We start from the raw sequence: 23672 nt of genomic DNA, 5'->3' as shown, positions 1-23672 counted from the left end.
CACGTCATCTGGGGAACAACACACAACCACTACACCATGGAGACTCGGTACATCACGTCATCTGGAGGAACAACACACACAACCACTACACCATGGAGACTCGGTACACCACGTCATCTGGGGAACAACACACAACCACTACACCATGGAGTCTCTCGGTACACCACGTCATCTGGGGAACAACACACAACCACTACACCATGGAGACTCGGTACACCACGTCATCTGGGGAACAACACACAACCACTACACCATGGAGACTCGGTACACCACGTCATCTGGGGAACAACACACAACCACTACACCATGGAGTCTCGGTACACGATGTCATCTGAGGAACAACACACAACCACTACACCATGGAGTCTCGGTACACGATGTCATCTGGAGGAACAACACACAACCACTACACCATGGAGTCTCGGTACACGACGTCATCTGGGGAACACACACACAACCACTACACCATGGAGACTCGGTACACCACGTCATCTGGGGAACAACACACAACCACTACACCATGGAGACTCGGTACACGATGTCATCTGGGGAACAACACACAACCACTACATCATGGAGTCTCGGTACACGATGTCATCTGGGGGAACAACACACAACCACTACACCATGGAGACTCGGTACACCACGTCATCTGGGAACAACACACAACCACTACACCATGGAGACTCGGTACATCACGTCATCTGGGGAACAACACACAACCACTACACCATGGAGACTCGGTACACCACGTCATCTGGGGGAACAACACACAACCACTACACCATGGAGTCTCGGTACACAATGTCATCTGGGGGAACAACACACAACCACTACACCATGGAGACTCGGTACACCACGTCATCTGGGGAACAACACACCACTACTACACCATGGAGTCTCGGTACACCACGTCATCTGGGGAACAACACACAACCACTACACCATGGAGACTCGGTACACCACGTCATCTGGGGAACAACACACAACCACTACACCATGGAGACTCTCGGTACACCACGTCATCTGGGGAACAACACACAACCACTACACCATGGAGACTCGGTACACCACGTCATCTGGGGAACAACACACAACCACTACACCATGGAGACTCGGTACATCACGTCATCTGGAGGAACAACACACAACCACTACACCATGGAGACTCGGTACACCACGTCATCTGGAGGAACAACACACACAACCACTACACCATGGAGACTCGGTACACCACGTCATCTGGGGAACAACACACAACCACTACACCATGGAGACTCGGTACACCACGTCATCTGGGGAACAACACACAACCACTACACCATGGAGACTCGGTACACCACGTCATCTGGGGAACAACACACAACCACTACACCATGGAGACTCGGTACATCACGTCATCTGGAGGAAACACACACAACCACTACACCATGGAGTCTCGGTACACCACGTCATCTGGAGGAACAACACACAACCACTACACCATGGAGACTCGGTACACCACGTCATCTGGAGGAACAACACACAACCACTACACCATGGAGTCTCGGTACACCACGTCATCTGGGGAACAACACACAACCACTACACCATGGAGACTCGGTACACCACGTCATCTGGGGAACAACACACAACCACTACACCATGGAGACTCGGTACACCACGTCATCTGGAGGAACAACACACAACCACTACACCATGGAGACTCGGTACACACGTCATCTGGAGGAACAACACACAACCACTACACCATGGAGACTCGGTACACCACGTCATCTGGGGAACAACACAACAACCACTACACCATGGAGACTCGGTACACCACGTCATCTGGGGAACAACACACACAACCACTACACCATGGAGACTCGGTACACCACGTCATCTGGAGGAACAACACACAACCACTACACCATGGAACTCGGTACACCACGTCATCTGGGGAACAACACACAACCACTACACCATGGAGACTCGGTACACCACGTCATCTGGAGGAACAACACACAACCACTACACCATGGAGTCTCGGTACACCACGTCATCTGGGGAACAACACACAACCACTACACCATGGAGACTCGGTACATCACGTCATCTGGGGAACACACACAACCACTACACCATGGAGACTCGGTACACCACGTCATCTGGAGGAACAACACACAACCACTACACCATGGAGACTCGGTACACCACGTCATCTGGGGAACAACACACAACCACTACACCATGGAGACTCGGTATACCACGTCATCTGGAGGAACAACACACAACCACTACACCATGGAGACTCGGTACACCACGTCATCTGAGGAACAACACACAACCACTACACCATGGAGTCTCGGTACACGATGTCATCTGGAGGAACAACACACAACCACTACACCATGGAGACTCGGTACACCACGTCATCTGGGGAACAACACACAACCACTACACCATGGAGACTCGGTACACCACGTCATCTGGAGGAACAACACACAACCACTACACCATGGAGACTCGGTACACCACGTCATCTGGGGAACAACACACAACCACTACACCATGGAGACTCGGTACATCACGTCATCTGAGGAACAACACACACCACCACTACACCATGGAGACTCGGTACACCACGTCATCTGGGGAACAACAAACAACCACTACACCATGGAGACTGGGTACATCACGTCATCTGGGGAACAACACACACAACCACTACACCATGGCGACTCGGTACATCACGTCATCTGGGGAACAACACACAACCACTACACCATGGAGTCTCAGTACATCACGTCATCTGGGGAACAACACACAACCACTACACCATGGAGTCTCAGTACATCACGTCATCTGGGGAACAACACACAACCACTACACCATGGAGACTCGGTACACGATGTCATCTGGAAGAACAACACACCACCACTACACCATGGAGACTCGGAACACCACGTCATCTGGAGGAACAACACACACCACCACTACACCATGGAGACTCGGTACACCACGTCATCTGGAGGAACAACACACAACCACTACACCATGGAGACTCGGTACACCACGTCATCTGGAGGAACAACACACAACCACTACACCATGGAGACTCGGTACACCACGTCATCTGGGGGAACAACACACACAACCACTACACCATGGAGTCTCGGTACACCACGTCATCTGCGGGAACATCACACACAACCAATACACCATGGAGACTCGGTACACCACGTCATCTGGGGGAACAACACACAACCACTACACCATGGAGACTCGGTACACCACGTCATCTTGAGGAACAACACACAACCACTACACCATGGAGTCTCGGCACACCACGTCATCTGGAGGAACAACACACAACCACTACACCATGGAGACTCGGTACACCACGTCATCTGGGGAACAACACACAACCACTACACCATGGAGTCTCGGTACACCACGTCATCTGGAGGAACAACACACAACCACTACACCATGGAGACTCGGTACACCACGTCATCTGGGGAACAACACACAACCACTACACCATGGAGTCTCGGTACACCACGTCATCTGGGGAACAACACACAACCACTCATACCATGGAGACTCGGTACACCACGTCATCTGGGGTACACCATCACCACGGGGAACAACACACAACCACTACACCATGGAGACTCGGTACACCACGTCATCTGGGGAACAACACACAACCACTACACCATGGAGACTCGGTACACCACGTCATCTGAGGAACAACACACACAACCACTACACCATGGAGACTCGGTACACCACGTCATCTGGAACAACACACACAACCACTACACCATGGAGACTCGGTACACCACGTCATCTGGGGGAAACACACAACCACTACACCATGGAGACTCGGTACACCACGTCATCTGGGGAACAACACAACCACTACACCATGGAGACTCGGTACACCACGTCATCTGGGGAACAACACACAACCACTACACCATGGAGACTCGGTACACCACGTCATCTGGGGAACAACACACAACCACTACACCATGGAGTCTCGGTACACCACGTCATCTGGGGAACAACACACAACCACTACACCATGGAGACTCGGTACACCACGTCATCTGGGGAACAACACACAACCACTACACCATGGAGACTCGGTACACCACGTCATCTGGAGGAACAACACACAACCACTACACCATGGAGACTCGGTACACCACGTCATCTGGGGAACAACACACAACCACTACACCATGGAGACTCGGTACACCACGTCATCTGGGGAACAACACACACAACCACTACACCATGGAGACTCGGTACACCACGTCATCTGGGGACACACACACACAACCACTACACCATGGAGACTCGGTACACCACGTCATCTGGGGAACAACACACAACCACTACACCATGGAGACTCGGTACACCACGTCATCTGGGGAACAACACACAACCACTACACCATGGAGACTCGGTACACCACGTCATCTGGGGAACAACACACAACCACTACACCATGGAGACTCGGTACACCACGTCATCTGGGGAACAACACACAACCACTACACCACTCGGTACACCACGTCATCTGGACACAACCACTCCACACCATGGAGTCTCGGTACACCACGTCATCTGGGGAACAACACACAACCACAACCACTACACCATGGAGACTCGGTACACCACGTCATCTGGGGAACAACACACACCACCACTACACCATGGAGACTCGGTACATCACGTCATCTGGGGAACAACACACAACCACTACACCATGGAGACTCGGTACACCACGTCATCTGGAGGAACAACACACACACAACCACTACACCATGGAGACCTCGGTACACCACGTCATCTGGGGAACAACACACAACCACTACACCATGGAGACTCCGGTACACCACGTCATCTGGGGAACAACACACAACCACTACACCATGGAGACTCGGTACACCACGTCATCTGGAACAACACACACAACCACTACACCATGGAGTCTCGGTACACCACGTCATCTGGGGAACAACACACAACCACTACACCATGGAGACTCGGTACACCACGTCATCTGGGGAACAACACACAACCACTACACCATGGAGTCTCGGTACACCACGTCATCTGGGGAACAACACACAACCACTACACCATGGAGACTCGGTACACCACGTCATCTGGGGAACAACACACAACCACTACACCATGGAGACTCGGTACACCACGTCATCTGGAGGAACAACACACAACCACTACACCATGGAGACTCGGTACACCACGTCATCTGGGGAACAACACACAACAACCACTACACCATGGAGTCTCGGTACACCACGTCATCTGGGGAACAACACACAACCACTACACCATGGAGACTCGGTACACCACGTCATCTGGGGAACAACACACAACCACTACACCATGGAGACTCGGTACACCACGTCATCTGGAGGAACAACACACACAACCACTACACCATGGAACTCGGTATGGACCACGTCATCTGGAGGAACAACACACAACCACTACACCATGGAGACTCGGTACACCACGTCATCTGGGGAACAAACACACAACCACTACACCATGGAGACTCGGTACACCACGTCATCTGGAGGAACAACACACAACCACTACACCATGGAGACTCGGTACACCACGTCATCTGGGGAACAACACACAACCACTACACCATGGAGACTCGGTACACCACGTCATCTGGGGAACAACACACACAACCACTACACCATGGAGACTCGGTACACCACGTCATCTGGGGAACAACACACAACCACTACACCATGGAGACTCGGTACACCACGTCATCTGGAGGAACAACACACAACCACTACACCATGGAGACTCGGTACACCACGTCATCTGGGGAACAACACACAACCACTACACCATGGAGACTCGGTACACCACGTCATCTGGAGGAACAACACACAACCACTACACCATGGAGACTCGGTACACCACGTCATCTGGGGAACAACACACAACCACTACACCATGGAGTCTCGGTACACCACGTCATCTGAGGAACAAACACACAACCACTACACCATGGAGACTCGGTACACCACGTCATCTGGGGAACAACACAACCACTACACCATGGAGTCTCGGTACACCACGTCATCTGGAGGAACAACACACACAACCACTACACCATGGAGACTCGGTACACCACGTCATCTGGGGAACAAACACACAACCACTACACCATGGAGTCTCGGTACACCACGTCATCTGGGGAACAACACACACAACCACTACACCATGGAGACTCGGTACACCACGTCATCTGGGAACAACACACAACCACTACACCATGGAGACTCGGTACACCACGTCATCTGGGGAACAACACACAACCACTACACCATGGAGACTCGGTACACCACGTCATCTGGGGAACAACACACAACCACTACACCATGGAGACTCGGTACACCACGTCATCTGGGGAACAAACACACAACCACTACACCATGGAGACTCGGTACACCACGTCATCTGGGGAACAACACACAACCACTACACCATGGAGACTCGGTACACCACGTCATCTGGGGAACAACACACAACCACTACACCATGGAGACTCGGTACACCACGTCATCTGGGGAACAACACACACAACCACTACACCATGGAGACTCGGTACACCACGTCATCTGGGGAACAAACACACAACCACTACACCATGGAGACTCGGTACACCACGTCATCTGGGGAACAACACACAACCACTACACCATGGAGACTCGGTACACCACGTCATCTGGAGGAACAACACACACAACCACTACACCATGGAGACTCGGTACACCACGTCATCTGGGGGAACAACACACAACCACTACACCATGGAGACTCGGTACACCACGTCATCTGGAGGAACAACACACACAACCACTACACCATGGAGACTCGGTACACCACGTCATCTGGGGAACAACACACACAACCACTACACCATGGAGACTCGGTACACCACGTCATCTGGGGGAACAACACACAACCACTACACCATGGAGACTCGGTACACCACGTCATCTGGAGGAACAACACACACAACCACTACACCATGGAGACTCGGTACACCACGTCATCTGGAGGAACAACACACACCACTACACCACTCGGTACACCACGTCATCTGGAGGAACAACACACAACCACTACACCATGGAGACTCGGTACACGACGTCATCTGGAGGGAACAACACAGCCACTACACCATGGAGACTCGGTACACCACGTCATCTGGAGGAACAACACACAACCACTACACCATGGAGACCGGTACACGATGTCATCTGGAGGAACAACACACAACCACTACACCATGGAGTCTCGGTACACGATGTCATCTGGAGGAACAACACACAACCACTACACCATGGAGACTCGGTACACCACGTCATCTGGAGGAACAACACACAACCACTACACCATGGAGACTCGGTACACCACGTCATCTGGAGGAACAACACAACCACCACTACACCATGGAGACTCGGTACACCACGTCATCTGGGGAACAACACACAACCACTACACCATGGAGACTCGGTACACCACGTCATCTGGAACAACACACACCACCACTACACCATGGAGACTCGGTACACCACGTCATCTGGGGAACAACACACAACCACTACACCATGGAGACTCGGTACACCACGTCATCTGGGGAACAACACACAACCACTACACCATGGAGACTCGGTACATCACGTCATCTGGAGGAACAACACACAACCACTACACCATGGAGACTCGGTACACCACGTCATCTGGAGGAACAAACACACAACCACTACACCATGGAGACTCGGTACACCACGTCATCTGGGGAACAACACACAACCACTACACCATGGAGACTCGGTACACCACGTCATCTGGAGGAACAACACACAACCACTACACCATGGAGACTCGGTACACCACGTCATCTGGGGAACAACACACAACCACTACACCATGGAGTCTCGGTACACCACGTCATCTGGAGGAACAACACACAACCACTACACCATGGAGACTCGGTACACCACGTCATCTGGGGAACAACACACAACCACTACACCATGGAGACTCGGTACACCACGTCATCTGGAGGAACAACACACAACCACTACACCATGGAGACTCGGTACACCACGTCATCTGGGGAACAACACACAACCACTACACCATGGAGTCTCGGTACACCACGTCATCTGGAGGAACAACACACAACCACTACACCATGGAGACTCGGTACACCACGTCATCTGGGGAACAACACACAACCACTACACCATGGAGTCTCGGTACATCACGTCATCTGGAGGAACAACACACACAACCACTACACCATGGAGACTCGGTACATCACGTCATCTGGGGAACAACACACAACCACTACACCATGGAGACTCGGTACACCACGTCATCTGGAGGAACAACACACAACCACTACACCATGGAGACTCGGTACACCACGTCATCTGGGGGAACAACACACAACCACTACACCATGGAACCTCGGTACACCACGTCATCTGGGGAACAACACACAACCACTACACCATGGAGACTCGGTACACCACGTCATCTGGAGGAACAACACACAACCACTACACCATGGAGACTCGGTACACCACGTCATCTGGGGAACAACACACAACCACTACACCATGGAGACTCGGTACACCACGTCATCTGGAGGAACAACACACAACCACTACACCATGGAGACTCGGTACACCACGTCATCTGGGGAACAACACACAACCACTACACCATGGAGACTCGGTACACCACGTCATCTGGAGGAACAACACACAACCACTACACCATGGAGACTCGGTACACCACGTCATCTGGAGGAACAACACACACAACCACTACACCATGGAGACTCGGTACACCACGTCATCTGGGGAACAACACACAACCACTACACCATGGAACCTCGGTACACCACGTCATCTGGAGGAACAACACACACAACCACTACACCATGGAGACTCGGTACACCACGTCATCTGGGGAACAACACACAACCACTACACCATGGAGACTCGGTACATCACGTCATCTGGAGGAACAACACACACAACCACTACACCATGGAGTCTCGGTACACGATGTCATCTGGAGGAACAACACACAGCCACTACACCATGGAGACTCGGTACACCACGTCATCTGGAGGAACAACAGACAACCACTACACCATGGAGTCTCGGTACACGATGTCATCTGGAGGAACAACACACAGCCACTACACCATGGAGACTCGGTACACCACGTCATCTGGAGGAACAACACACAACCACTACACCATGGAGACCCGGTACACGATGTCATCTGGAGGAACAACACACACAACCACTACACCATGGTGTCTCGGTACACGATGTCATCTGGAGGAACAACACACAGCCACTACACCATGGAGACTCGGTACACCACGTCATCTGGAGGAACAACACACAACCATTACACCATGGAGACTCGGAACACGATGTCATCTGGAGGAACAACACACAGCCAATACACCATGGAGACTCGGTACACCACGTCATCTGGAGGAACAACACACAACCACTACACCATGGAGACTCGGTACATCACGTCATCTGGAGGAACAACACACAACCACTACACCATGGAGACTCGGTACACCACGTCATCTGGGGAACAACACACAACCACTACACCATGGAGACTCGGTACACCACGTCATCTGGGGAACAACACACAACCACTACACCATGGAGTCTCGGTACACCACGTCATCTGGGGAACAACACACAACCACTACACCATGGAGACTCGGTACACCACGTCATCTGGGGAACAACACACAACCACTACACCATGGAGACTCGGTACACCACGTCATCTGGGGAACAACACACAACCACTACACCATGGAGTCTCGGTACACCACGTCATCTGGGGAACAACACACAACCACTACACCATGGAGACTCGGTACATCACGTATTCTGGAGGAACAACACACACCACCACTACACCATGGAGACTCGGTACACCACGTCATCTGGGGAACAACACACAACCACTACACCATGGAGACTCGGTACACCACGTCATCTGGGGAACAACACACAACCACTACACCATGGAGACTCGGTACACCACGTCATCTGGGGAACAACACACAACCACTACACCATGGAGACTCGGTACATCACGTCATCTGGGGAACAACACACAACCACTACACCATGGAGACTCGGTACACCACGTCATCTGGGGAACAACACACAACCACTACACCATGGAGACTCGGTACATCACGTCATCTGGGGAACAACACACAACCACTACACCATGGAGTCTCGGTACATCACGTCATCTGGAGGAACAACACACAACCACTACACCATGGAGACTCGGTACACCACGTCATCTGGAGGAACAACACACCACCACTACACCATGGGACTCTCGGTACACCACGTCATCTGGAGGAACAACACACCACCACTACACCATGGAGACTCGGTACACCACGTCATCTGGAGGAACAACACACAACCACTTCACCATGGAGACTCGGTACATCACGTCATCTGGAGGAACAACACACAACCACTACACCATGGAGACTCGGTACACCACGTCATCTGGGGGAACAACACACAACCACTACACCATGGAGACTCGGTACACCACGTCATCTGGAGGAACCACACACACCACCACTACACCATGGAGACCCGGTACATCATGTCATCTGGGGAACAACACACACAACCACTACACCATGGAGACTCGGTACACCACGTCATCTGGAGGAACAACACACACAACCACTACACCATGGAGACTCAGTACACCACGTCATCTGGGGAACAACACACAACCACTACACCATGGAGACTCAGTACACCACGTCATCTGGGGGAACAACACACAACCACTACACCATGGAGACTCGGTACACCACGTCATCTGGGGAACAACACACAACCACTACACCATGGAACTCGGTACACCACGTCATCTGGGGAACAACACACAACCACTACACCATGGAGACCCGGTACATCACGTCATCTGGGGAACAACACACAACCACTACACCATGGAGACTCGTACACCACGTCATCTGGAGGAACAACACACACAACCACTACACCATGGAGACTCGGTACACCACGTCATCTGGGGAACAACACACAACCACTACACCATGGAGACTCAGTACACCACGTCATCTGGGGGAACAACACACAACCACTACACCATGGAGACCCGGTACATCACGTCATCTGGGGGAACAACACACAACCACTACACCATGGAGACTCGGTACACCACGTCATCTGGGGGAACAACACACAACCACTACACCATGGAGACCCGGTACATCACGTCATCTGGGGAACAACACACAACCACTACACCATGGAGACCCGGTACATCACGTCATCTGGGGAACAACACACACAACCAATACACCATGGAGACTCGGTACATCACGTCATCTGGGGAACAACACACACAACCAATACACCATTGAGACTCGGTACACCACGTCATCTGGGGAACAACACACACAACCACTACATCATGGAGAAACAACGAACCCCGTCACTCTACGTCAAGCAGGTCATCTGGCGCTGACTAGCCTATCAGGCGACCTTTGCGTTTATAACTTAATTCTGGCAATACATTGGGGCAGGGTTTGTCGTGAAATCATATTATACCTCTGCTCTTATTGTAGAAGTATAGCAGTATTGTCTCCTCAAGTTCATCAAGTAATTTGAAAGTATCAAGCGTTTCCATTGACGAATACTTCGGTAACATCGAAATTCATCTTTCAGCTCGTTAACCTATAAGTATGACTGAAGCATCTATCACGTTTGTAAAGTTGCACAGCATCATTGCTGTATCGTTATAGATTTATATAATATGTAAATACTACTGACCAATGTTTCCGTACAGATGCAGTGAATGGGACCACGTGACAGTGACCGTTGAATTCAACACACGAGCTGCCACGGCAACAGGAGAAGTAGGGGCTGAAATACAGTCATGATGATATTTAGTGTCACAACGTGGCACAATGTTGGTACACTGAAACAAGTAGATTAGATGTCACCTTCAGCTTCATTTGAGACGTTTGCGAACATTATAGTGACAGAGACACATACTTATAGTACTTTATAATTGTATGAATATAGGTGCATACGACAGTGATGGCAGCATCTGCATGTAGTATGAGTCCAGGTTATATTTAAGGGTCGAATCTCGGATTAGAACCAATAATCGATGGTTCCTTGCACACAGTAGTAGCACAGCCCAGCGTCGCCGCCAGACTGGGCTACTGGCGCCCAAAGACAACTTAGTACTGCATCTTGCGCATGTAAAGAGTTCAATTATGTTAAGTATACCTGCATCCATGTTTTTACATAGGCTCCAGGGTCCAGGTTTTATCATAAGGGCGTTTCTTTCAATATGTACACAGATCCTTGGTTTGTATGTAGTAACTGTTGGAGATTCATAGGATGAATTATTGAACGTCAGGTCATTTCTAGCTATGTTCCTTATATTCTTAATACCGTAGCATTGACATTTGTTTATTTATATTGTTATGAATCGGGTTCCTCTCTTATGACTGTGATAATTCATATTCACCCACAAAGGGCACCTTGCCTAGGGTAAGTGTCAGATAACGTTTACTGTACTGTACCTTCTGCTGCGGTTGTGATGCTGAGAGAAGGACCGTACAAGCCTGTTCCCAACACGTTGGTTACAGACACAGCAAGCTCATAGGTCGTGTAAGGCAGAAGCCCAGTCACTCTATGGGGCGGCAGCCTGGAGACTTCGGAAACAATCGCTGAAGTCGCACTCGGCGTATGGTATTTCATGTGGGTTGCGGTCACAAACAAATTGCCGGATACCTTTACAGGTTCCCACGTGACAGTTATCTCCCTTGATGTGACATTGGTTGCCGTGACGGAAGGTCCAGCGTCGGGCTCTACAGCAGTCATAAAGTAAACAGTAAACACTTCACTCGGTGAACATGAAATAATCAGAATATGCATACTCTTGAACACAAGCAAACATCCATAGCTAATGTTACCAGGTTTCCTGTTCAAACATTCAATACTATTCTGGTGGTAATCAAGACTACACAGTTCATGTCTACCCTGGTTTACCTCAGGGTAGCACTGTTCTAGTTTCAAACGTGCCGGCCTTTTGTGGTGGCGATCAGTGATACATAACACATTCATGGTGCGTTTTGAGGGCGCTGTTTTCATAATTTGATCATATCTTACTCGTGAATATTTTGGTGCTTGATCCATGGCTGTTTTCGGCTGTACACGTGTATGTGTCTCCCAGAGAGGCGACCGATATGTAGAGCCAAGCCCCCTCCACCCTGTGCCCCGGAGTCAACTCGCCTATAGCTGTAGACCCTCGGGAGTACCTTAAGGTGGGCTCGGGTAGTCCATACGCCCTGCAGACTAATGCTACGGTTGTGGCATTCCGCAGAGACTGGTCAGTGCGTATCACCGGTTCTCCTGTTGTCAACAACACCCAGTTGTTACTTTCATAATAGTTAAGACGAAGTGATTTTTTTCGACCATGGATTTCGATGAATTCATCAAAATCAAAGCATGACAATTTTGTGAGTTTTTCGAACCTCACTTTCGGATTATCTGAGTGATTGCTCCAGTATCTAATAGTGACAGAGTACTGGTCTATACTAGCACCTGTTAGGAAGGTCACAGATTACGGCTGAATGGTTTGACTTCAGGGATAGGTTGTACTTTCATCTGTCAATAGCCCACCAGTCACCCACCTAATACCAGCAACTGTACACCAGCCTGCTTCCCTCCTGTAACCAGTTATACCCAGCCCTATCTTCTACAACATCAACTACACCATCCCGTCCCTACCTTCTATAAGAAGCTGTACCCCGCCCTATCTTCTAACATATGATGTAGCCTATCCTCTACAACATCAACTACACCATCCCGTCCCTACCTTCTATAAGAAGCTGTACCCGGCCCTATCTTCTAACAACATCAACTACACCATCCTACACCATCCGTCCCCTACCTTCTATCTTCTAACATAGAAGCTGTACCTACACCATCCCGTCCCTATCTTCTAACATATGATGTAGCCTATCCTCTACAACATCAACTACACCATCCCGTCCCTACCTTCTATAAGAAGCTGTACCCGGCCCTATCTTCTAACATATGATGTAGCCTATCTTCTACAACATCAACTACACCATCCGTCCCTACCTTCTATAAGAAGCTGTACCCAGCCCTATCTTCTAACATATGATGTAGCCTATCCTCTACAACATCAACTACACCATCCCGTCCCTACCTTCTATAAGAAGCTGTACCCAGCCCTATCTTCTAACATATGATGTAGCCTATCCTCTACAACATCAACTACACCATCCCGTCCCTACCTTCTATAAGAAGCTGTACCCCGCCCTATCTTCTAACATATGATGTAGCCTATCCTCTACAACATCAACTACACCATCCCGTCCCTACCTTCTATAAGAAGCTGTACCCAGCCCTATCTTCTAACATATGATGTAGCCTATCCTCTACAACATCAACTACACCATCCGTCCCTACCTTCTATAAGAAGCTGTACCCAGCCCTATCTTCTAACATATGATGTAGCCTATCCTCTACAACATCAACTACACCATCCCGTCCCTACCTTCTATAAGAAGCTGTACCCAGCCCTATCTTCTAACATATGATGTAGCCTATCCTCTACAACATCAACTACACCATCCCGTCCCTACCTTCTATAAGAAGCTGTACCCCGCCCTATCGTCTAACATATGATGTAGCCTATCCTCTACAACATCAACTACACCATCCCGTCCCTACCTTCTATAAGAAGCTGTACTCCGCCAATCGCACACGCAACCACATTGCACGCCTCACACGTCCACCATCCACCGTCCGCCTCTGAATCCACGGACGTAATGGTGAGCTGCCAGCCAGTAGGTATGTACTGTGCAGTGACGGGGGTCACCTGAATGCCGGCAGGGGACTTCCACCTCAAGGTAGGGGCTGGGTCCCCAGATACATTACAGCTGAGTTGGGCTTGAGTGTTGGCGAGGACGGACACTGGACTGTTGGTGGACAGTATAGACGGCGGAGCTGAAGATACAGGTTACATGCTATTGCAACAAATGTGATCATCCTTGACAGGAATTTACGGATAGGAATGATATAGCTTCATCACAATGATTACCATGTCGCTCTAGCATCCCTACTATGGAGACCGATGTAAGACTGTTTCCTAATGATCATGCACATTCTTCACAGTATCTCTATAATTATGAGGTCAAGGTCAATCGAATATAGAGGTGATACGCCATAGTTTTTGCTTCTTTCGTGGTTTATCTGGACGTTATAAATGTAAGCTTGCATTTTCATTCAAAAATAATTTTATTTAAGTTGTAGTTGTATCAAGGGGAAGTAACTCGGTGCATATACTGTGGTTTCAGCAGTACGAACGTTTCACTATCCGAACGGTTTTTTTAAAAAACCAAAGTGTTCGTATTAACGAGGTCTGACTGTATTTACATGGCGTAGTCTTTAACACATGTGTAAACCAAAGAATAGGTGGTTTCCTGTATGAAAGTGCAGCCATTGTTACAGAACCGTTCATGCTGTTCTACGTGTGACCACTACTCACTGTATACGTGTACATTGACGGGGTCGGCTGTCACGTTACCCTCAGTGTTGACGGCGGAGCACGTGTACCAACCTTCGTCAGACTTTCGGATACTCTGTCAAAAGATAGAATATTTTATGTACATTTTGCAAATCATGGGGCTTACAAGTAAATATGGGTAAGACAGAAATATTAGTATTTCGAAATGGTGGTTATTGACGAAATTATGAGAAATGGTGTTTTGATGGAAAACCACTGAAAACAGCAACGTATTATAACTATCTAGGTGTTATGTTTTCCACTAGGTTGTCATGGACAAAAACTCTTGCATCAAAAGCCAGTAAGGCTTTACTTGTTATTAAACAGCTTCAGCATAAATATACAAAAATTCCTGCTGATATATTATTTAAATTGTTTGACTCCAAACTTAAACCAATTTTGTTGTATGGTGCAGAAGTGTGGAGATTTCAGGAAAGAAATGTTATTGATAGATTTCATAATAGTTTTTTGTAATTATGTTTTAGGTGTAGGTAAACTTGTATCTACTAACGCAGCTTTAGCTGAACGTGGTAGACAAGGAATTTATGTAGATTATTACTTGAAATGTGTGAAATATTGGTGTAAATTGTTCAGAATGCCTGACACTCGCTACCTCAAACAATGTTATCTTTACATTAAGAATCTAGATTCTATTGGAAGGAATACGTGGGCTTCTTGTGTTAGGTTATTGTTGAATATGTATGGTTTTGGATATGCGTGGGTTAGGCAAGATATTGGAGATATCTCATATTTTTTGTCGTTATTTCAGCAGAGATTAGAAGATTGTGGACAACAAAGCATTTTTTGGCAATATTAATGTTTCATCGAGACTTGTACATTATAAGTTTATTAAATCATTGTACACAGTTGAATATTATGTATCAAATATTAATAGTAGGGAAGTAAGAAGATACTTATGTTTGTTAAGATTAAATGAGCTTCCTTTACGTTGTAATGTAGACTAGAATATGTAGAATGTCTAATAATAATAGTATCAAAAATGAGTTTCACTTCATATTTGAATGTGACGCATATGTTTCTTTAAGAAAGAGGTATATATACCAAATTGGGGTTCTTTACCAAATATTTGTAAATTCCATACATTATTGACCTCACATGATGTGAGTATTCTGATTAAAGTCCTTCCTTAAAGTTTATTAAGGAAGCTCTGAAAAATCTGTATCTGAATAGTAATACACGCATACCTGTCAAGTACAATACATATGTATATATGAATTGTATATACTTTTGTACATGGGCCGATGGCCTGCAAACGGAAATAAACTATCTTCTTCTCTTCAAAAGATATTAACTAATAATTATGAAAAACAGTAATTACAAATATACTAGCCACATAAAGAAACTGTGCATTGTCAAAATATTATCCCAGTTGATAAGTACGATAACAATGTCAAAGGTACATATCAACTTTAATGGAGGGATCATGAGACCATAACAAGTCGGGAGAATTTCAATTGAAAAATCAAACACAATGACTTCACGAGTCCACAAGAGGGACAGGGGTCAAACGACCATGTCACAAGCTCAATAACGGGTATGTCCACCATCGGCATTGAGAACAGCAGTGCATCGACGACGCATAGAGCCTATCAAACGTGCAAGGAAGGCTTGTGGGATGTCACGCCAGATTCTCTCAAGTTCTGTTGCAAGGTCAAGGACGTTATCTGGCGGATGAGGAAGACGGCGTAGACGTCGATCCATCTCGTCCCAAACATGCTCTATCGGGGAGAGATCCGGTGAATTTGCAGACCAAGGCAGTAAGTCAACGTTGTGGTGTTGCAAGAAATCCATAGCAACCCTTGCCGTATGAGGGCGGGCATTGTCCTGTTGGAATGCTAACCCAGGGCCATGACGTTGCAGAAAAGGAATTGCCACAGGTTGAAGAATCTGATCCCTGTGGCCCACACCAGTTAAGTTGCCAAAGGAGTTCTTTGGCGTGCTGTTATTCCACCCCAAATCATCACGGAACCACCACCAAAGCGATTCCTCTCCAAGACACAGGCCTGTGCATAACGTTCTCCCACGCGTCTATAGGCACGTTGACGTCCATCACTATAGGAAATGTTAACCTGGACTCATCAGTAAAAACAATATTTCTCCACCAAAACAAGGGTCTGCGGACATGATTTCGGCACCACATTCGGCGAGCTTGTCGATGACGTTGTGTCAGGATAGGCCGTATGGCGGGACGTCGTGGTCTGATCCCGTGATGACGTAAACGTTGTCGAACTGTGTTGGGGTGGATGCGGCGAAGTCCTGGGATGGTTCGGGCAGTCAGCACTGCAGTCTGAAACATGTGGCTCAGATGGGTCACCCTTATCCATCTGCCCTGTCTTGGCGTCGTTACACGTGGACGTCCAGAACGTGGCCGATCGATGACGTCATTTGTGTTCTGGTAGCGTCTCACCAGTGCAGAAATGGTGTTCCGGTGGCAGTGGAAATGTGCAGCCACTTGTCGTTGAGACATTCCCCCACGGACCATCCCAATGACCTCATGACGTTGTGCAGACGTGAGCCTTGGCATGCTATGCCGTTTAATTTTTTGAACGATCGCAAGGGTAGGGGTTGAGCTTTCCAAAGTGAGAGTATTGTGTGGCATTCATTTGCTCTGTTTCTCTTTCCCGGAATGCACGTGCAACAACGTATTGCACGTCTCAAGAACGAACCCACTGACGTCTCGGAACGTGGCACGTGCATGCATGTTGGATACATGTCACTAATCTCTGAGTTTAAATCCTTATGTGTCTACACAGGTTTGATAAATTTAGATTTTAAATTTTTGTATGCACAGTTTCTTTATGTGCCTAGTATACTACTGCATTAAATATTTGTGTGGAGCAGTATTACAGTACAGAAAGTGGCATGTGTTGTAATATATGATTGTGTTTATATAGTGGACGGAATGTGTTGTAATATATGATTGTGTTTATATAGTGGACAGTATGTGTTGTAATATATGATTGTGTTTATATAATGGACGGTATGTGTTGTAATATATGATTGTGTTTATATAGTGGACGGTATGTGTTGTAATATATGATTGTGTTTATATAGTGGACGGTATGTGTTGTAATATATGATTGTGTTTATATAGTGGACGGTATGTGTTGTAATATATGATTGTGTTTATATAGTGGACGGTATGTGTTGTAATATATGATTGTGTTTATATAGTGGACGGTATGTGTTGTAATATATGATTGTGTTTATATAGTGGACGGTATGTGTTGTAATATATGATTGTATTTATATAGTGGTGGACGACATGTGTTGTAATGTATGATTGTGTATATATAGTGGACGGTATGTGTTGTAATATATGATTGTGTTTATATAGTGGACGGTATGTGTTGTAATATATGATTGTGTTTATATAGTGGTGGACGACATGTGTTGTAATATATGATTGTGTTTATATAGTGGACGGAATGTGTTGTAATATATGATTGTGTTTATATAGTGGACGGTATGTGCTGTAATATATGACTGTGTTTATATAGTGGACGGTATGTATTGTAATATATGATTGTGTTTATATAGTGGACGGCATGTGTTGTAATATATGATTGTGTTTATATAGTGGACGGTATGTGTTGTAATATATGATTGTGTTTATATAGTGGACGGTATGTGTTGTAATATATGATTGTGTTTATATAGTGGACGGTATGTGTTGTAATATATAATTGTGTTTATATAGTGAACGGTATGTGTCGTAATATATGATTGTGTTTATATAGTGGTGGACGACATGTGTTGTAATATATGATTGTGTTTATATAGTGGTGGACGGCATGTGTTGTAATATATGATTGTGTTTATATAGTGGTGGACGGCATGTGTTGTAATATATGATTGTGTTTATATAGTGGACGGTATGTGTTGTAATATATGATTGTGTTTATATAGTAAACGGCATGTGTTGTAATATATGATTGTGTTTACATAGTGGTGGACGGCATGTGTTGTGATATATGATTGTGTTTATATAGTGGACGGTATGTGTTGTATTATATGATTGTGTTTATATAGTGGACGGCATGTGTTGTAATATATGATTGTGTTTATATAGTGAACGGTATGTGGAAAGTTTTCAGTCCATTGACACAAAACCAACATCAGTGTTTTGATATCACACTTTCATAATGTTCAGATGAGCAACAGTTCGTGTTTAGTGGTCGCTCCAGATGTGTGATTATTAGAAGGAACCCAACGGATGGATCAATCAACAACTCACAATAAACTGAAGGTCTCCATTCAGCTTCACTCCAACTCCGACAGACTGCTCCGTGCTGGTTCCGATGTGGGTTCCATCGCCGCCACCTAGACTGGATTTCACCCATCGTATAGAGAAGGGGCCTCGAGATTGTCCCCTACACTGCAGCGTTACATTGGTCCCCAGAACAGCGGTGGTGTTTCGGGGTCTTGTAATGAGGAAGGGGAAGTCTGCAAGATAAGTGTGTATCACATACAGGTGTAGGTGGGAATACACGTAGCATCCCTACTACAGGATATTATAACCACGACTATGGATCAATTTGTTCCCAAATGACATTCTCAGCTGTCGGGGAAGTTTTGCATTTGCGTGGTAATCAATAATAATAATGCTAATTGTTGCGCCTAGAATCCAACACGATGCTGCTCTCTGGCGTTACATTATTACCCTGACGGAATTGTACTTTCAAAGCCGCTACTAAGCGCTTCCTTACATCCGCTTCTCAGGTACCCATTTTGAACAGCTAGGTGGACTGAGTGCAATGTGGACGAAGTGCCTTGCCCGGGGACACAACACAGTACCCAGGTCACAAATTTTGGTGTCTCCACCGGGATTCGAACCCGGGCCTTTGGCGTGAGAGACAAGCATGCTAACCACTACCTCACTGTGCTCCAGTACTCAGTCGGTGGACTCTCGGAGTTTACCAACAGACAGTACCTCAGCAAAGGGTAGAACAAACGCTGCATTATGTGAAGATTGTATGAAAGTAACTGCGATTACTTCGAAAGATCATGAGTTGTCACCAAGGTTTGATCTCAATCCGTGATACGTACCCCCGGGGAAAATTGTGACAGTAGTTGAGTTGACTCCGCCCAAGTTTACTGCCACACAGGTGTACTCTCCAAACTGATGGCTACGTATGTCATCTATCAACAGTGTGTGGTTGGTGAACAGGTGCATGTTGTCATCTGGAACACCGCCAACAAAACCGGTAAACAACATTTCCTAGCCACGCCGCTTCAAACAGCTCCAGTGTTATGCTGTGTGAGTGTGTATACCTCACCTGCTTCTGGCCATGGTCTTCAACACATGTCACGTGACCATTCCCAGACTCATGTGAGCAGGGTTCACCAATATCCCTGACCGTGACTAACATCAATACTAAACACATTTTGACACCGCTATAGAGACGGTTACAAACACGTTGTTCCTTTTGCATACCTAATTGAGTTACATTTTGTCCAAATTGTGTTGTTTTGGCCCTTTGACATGGACACGTTTAGGGGATCAACTTGATCCCCCTGAATCAAACTTTGCACCTTTCCTATAACCAAATATGTCAATATCGAAATCTGCAAACAACCCATTGAAATATTATTAAGTTATAGGCTGAACAAATTTTGCGTGGGATTTGCATGTATTTTTCTAAATTAAAAATATTTACACTGACGTAGGTTTTGCAAAACTTAATTTGAAAATCGGAGCCAAACTTTGCGCTGCACCCCTCCTTTGACAGAGGAGGTGATCTCCAAATCACTGATCACTGGATTGTCTGGTCCTGACTCGATTATTTACAGACCGCCGCCATACAGCTGGAATATTGCTGATTGCGGCGTAAGACTAAACTCACTCACTCACTCACTGTGAAATCAGTAAAGCAGCCTTCAAACGTTGCCGTGCTGGTCCTTTGCCATAGATGACAACCTCGAATACTGCTGTCCTGGGCATTTGATGGTCACACTGGCATATCGGATAATGGAAGTCCCTTGGTACTTCAGTGCCTGGTAATGGTGCTTACGGATAGATAAAACGCCCTGCCCACGGCCGATCTGGATTCATCGGTTTCCAAACAATCCATGTTGATGCTTTTGCCTCAACCAAAGAATGATTTTCTGGGTTTGTTTCCTTTGTGAGTCACAATGTTGATGGAACATTAGTGTCACGTGCATCTCACCTGTCCATATTTCACGTGCAGATTATTGAAATGAATATCATAATGATGGGTGAATAGTTTACACTTGTGTGTGTATAACTAAGTCATCCATTGATCTCATTATCTTACATTTAAAGAAGTGGTCCTACCTATAATCATAGCGCTGCCATTTCGTTCCCACTTCTGTATGGGGACTGGGTCGCCCATGGCTTGGCAATCCAGTTTAACATCCCCACCTAAGCCTACCGTCACTGGACTGGACGATGGTAGCTTGAAATAAGGGAATCCTGGAAATACAGAAATGTCCGTGGAGTCCGTAAAGAAATGTGTTCACAGAATACCAATGCAAATACAACTACATGCGGCTTTTAGTGCCACTACTAGTGCTTGTGTGCGGATAACAGGAAAGCTGGACTGAAGAGTTCCAATTGACGGCCTATAACCTTAATCAAGATTAAAAATTTCTGGCGTGGATCATATTTTCATCTCTGCTGAAACGTTGTTCGCAAAACATACTATGTTTTATTTTATGTTGCCTTAGTATGCACCATACGGACGTAAAGAAGAACTTTAAGGTTTATGTCGTGACAATTTAGACGACACCTTTACGTATTCCTGTAACAAGGGGCATGCCATATCCTTTTACAATAAGTCAATCAACGCTACTTATAAAACAAAAGATGGGAGTTTGATGCAATATTTGTAGATATTTTAAAAACGACTGATTCGCATAAAAGTAAAGGGATCTCTCCAAAAATGTTAAATGGAGTACAAGCTGTATATAGTCGAGTACGTTAATTCTAATAATATGTTTTATTGTAATTTGGGTCTAAAACATAATTGTTTTAGTACATATCTATTATCCAGCTTAGATAAGGGGTGATTCAACCGTTAAAGTACTGTCGGAAATGCTAGAAAAATGCTTTTTAGCCTTAATGCTTTGATAAAGGTGATAAATGTACTATGTTGTCAATATATCAACTCGCCTATAGTGTACCTAATTTTTATTTCAATCGATTTAACATTCCCATGTATTTAAAGGGCAGTTTACAGGAGAGAATATGGTACCAAAACAACTTAAGATTTTTTCAGAGTTCAACAACAGAAATCTGAAATAGTCTTTACATTTATGCTAATAATACAGGTGGTGTAAAAATATGAATCAACGTTTTTCTTTAACAAATAAATGTTGAATGTTTGTGTTGCTTTACTTAATTATCGTTTCTTTATTGAAGAAATATTGATATAAATGTTGTCTTGATAAAAAAGTGTCCCGTCATGCATGCACATCTTTATCACAGCGTCCTCTATGGCCAACTATTTGCAGTCAATTGTTGCAAAGGTTTATAAGTTTTTTGTGCTTGAAAAAGACAGAGGTAAACCTTTCATTAGTTTAGAAAGGGTTTATTACAGAACTTGTAGAGCTGTTGGTATGTCTTACCAACAAGTTTACAATATTGTACACAAATCAGACAAGACAGAGACCGTCTCAAAAGCAAAACCGGGACGTAAAACCATCCTTGACAACTTTGACAAGGGAGTACTTAGACGGGCGGTCTACAAACTTTATGAGAAGAATAATATGTATATTCTAAAGAAGCTACACCTTTGACTTCGTTAAATCTTTGGCCAATGTTCACAACTAGAATAAAGTGACCGAATTACATCCATATTTTTGCGATGAAATACACTGTTGACATGCAAAACATTTATTAAAACGTTGCACATTATTTTCTACAATGAATCGATAAGATAACA

At 46.4% G+C, this 23672-nt stretch overlaps 1 protein-coding gene across 3 annotated transcripts in view; it reads right to left on the bottom strand.

Annotated features, from left to right (window-relative positions):
• Positions 1 to 23672, bottom strand: part of LOC124285221 (hemicentin-2-like) — a 106488-nt gene that overhangs the window by 18860 nt on the left and 63956 nt on the right. For all 3 annotated transcript variants that reach the window (XM_046721417.1, XM_046721418.1, XM_046721420.1), the window contains 8 exons: positions 22064 to 22201; positions 20815 to 20949; positions 20003 to 20211; positions 15727 to 15820; positions 14910 to 15185; positions 13317 to 13559; positions 12728 to 13015; positions 11964 to 12056 (listed from right to left, as the gene is read on the bottom strand). In XM_046721417.1, coding sequence (XP_046577373.1) covers positions 11964 to 12056; positions 12728 to 13015; positions 13317 to 13559; positions 14910 to 15185; positions 15727 to 15820; positions 20003 to 20211; positions 20815 to 20949; positions 22064 to 22201 — 1476 coding nt within the window. The remainder of the gene's footprint in view (positions 1 to 11963; positions 12057 to 12727; positions 13016 to 13316; positions 13560 to 14909; positions 15186 to 15726; positions 15821 to 20002; positions 20212 to 20814; positions 20950 to 22063; positions 22202 to 23672) is intronic.

This window comes from Haliotis rubra, unplaced genomic scaffold, assembly GCF_003918875.1.
Source record: "Haliotis rubra isolate DU_JTF1 unplaced genomic scaffold, ASM391887v1 Scf355, whole genome shotgun sequence".
Taxonomy (NCBI): domain Eukaryota; kingdom Metazoa; phylum Mollusca; class Gastropoda; order Lepetellida; family Haliotidae; genus Haliotis; species Haliotis rubra.
Note: the sequence above shows the minus strand (reverse complement) of the source record. Positions and strands in the feature narration are given on the sequence as shown.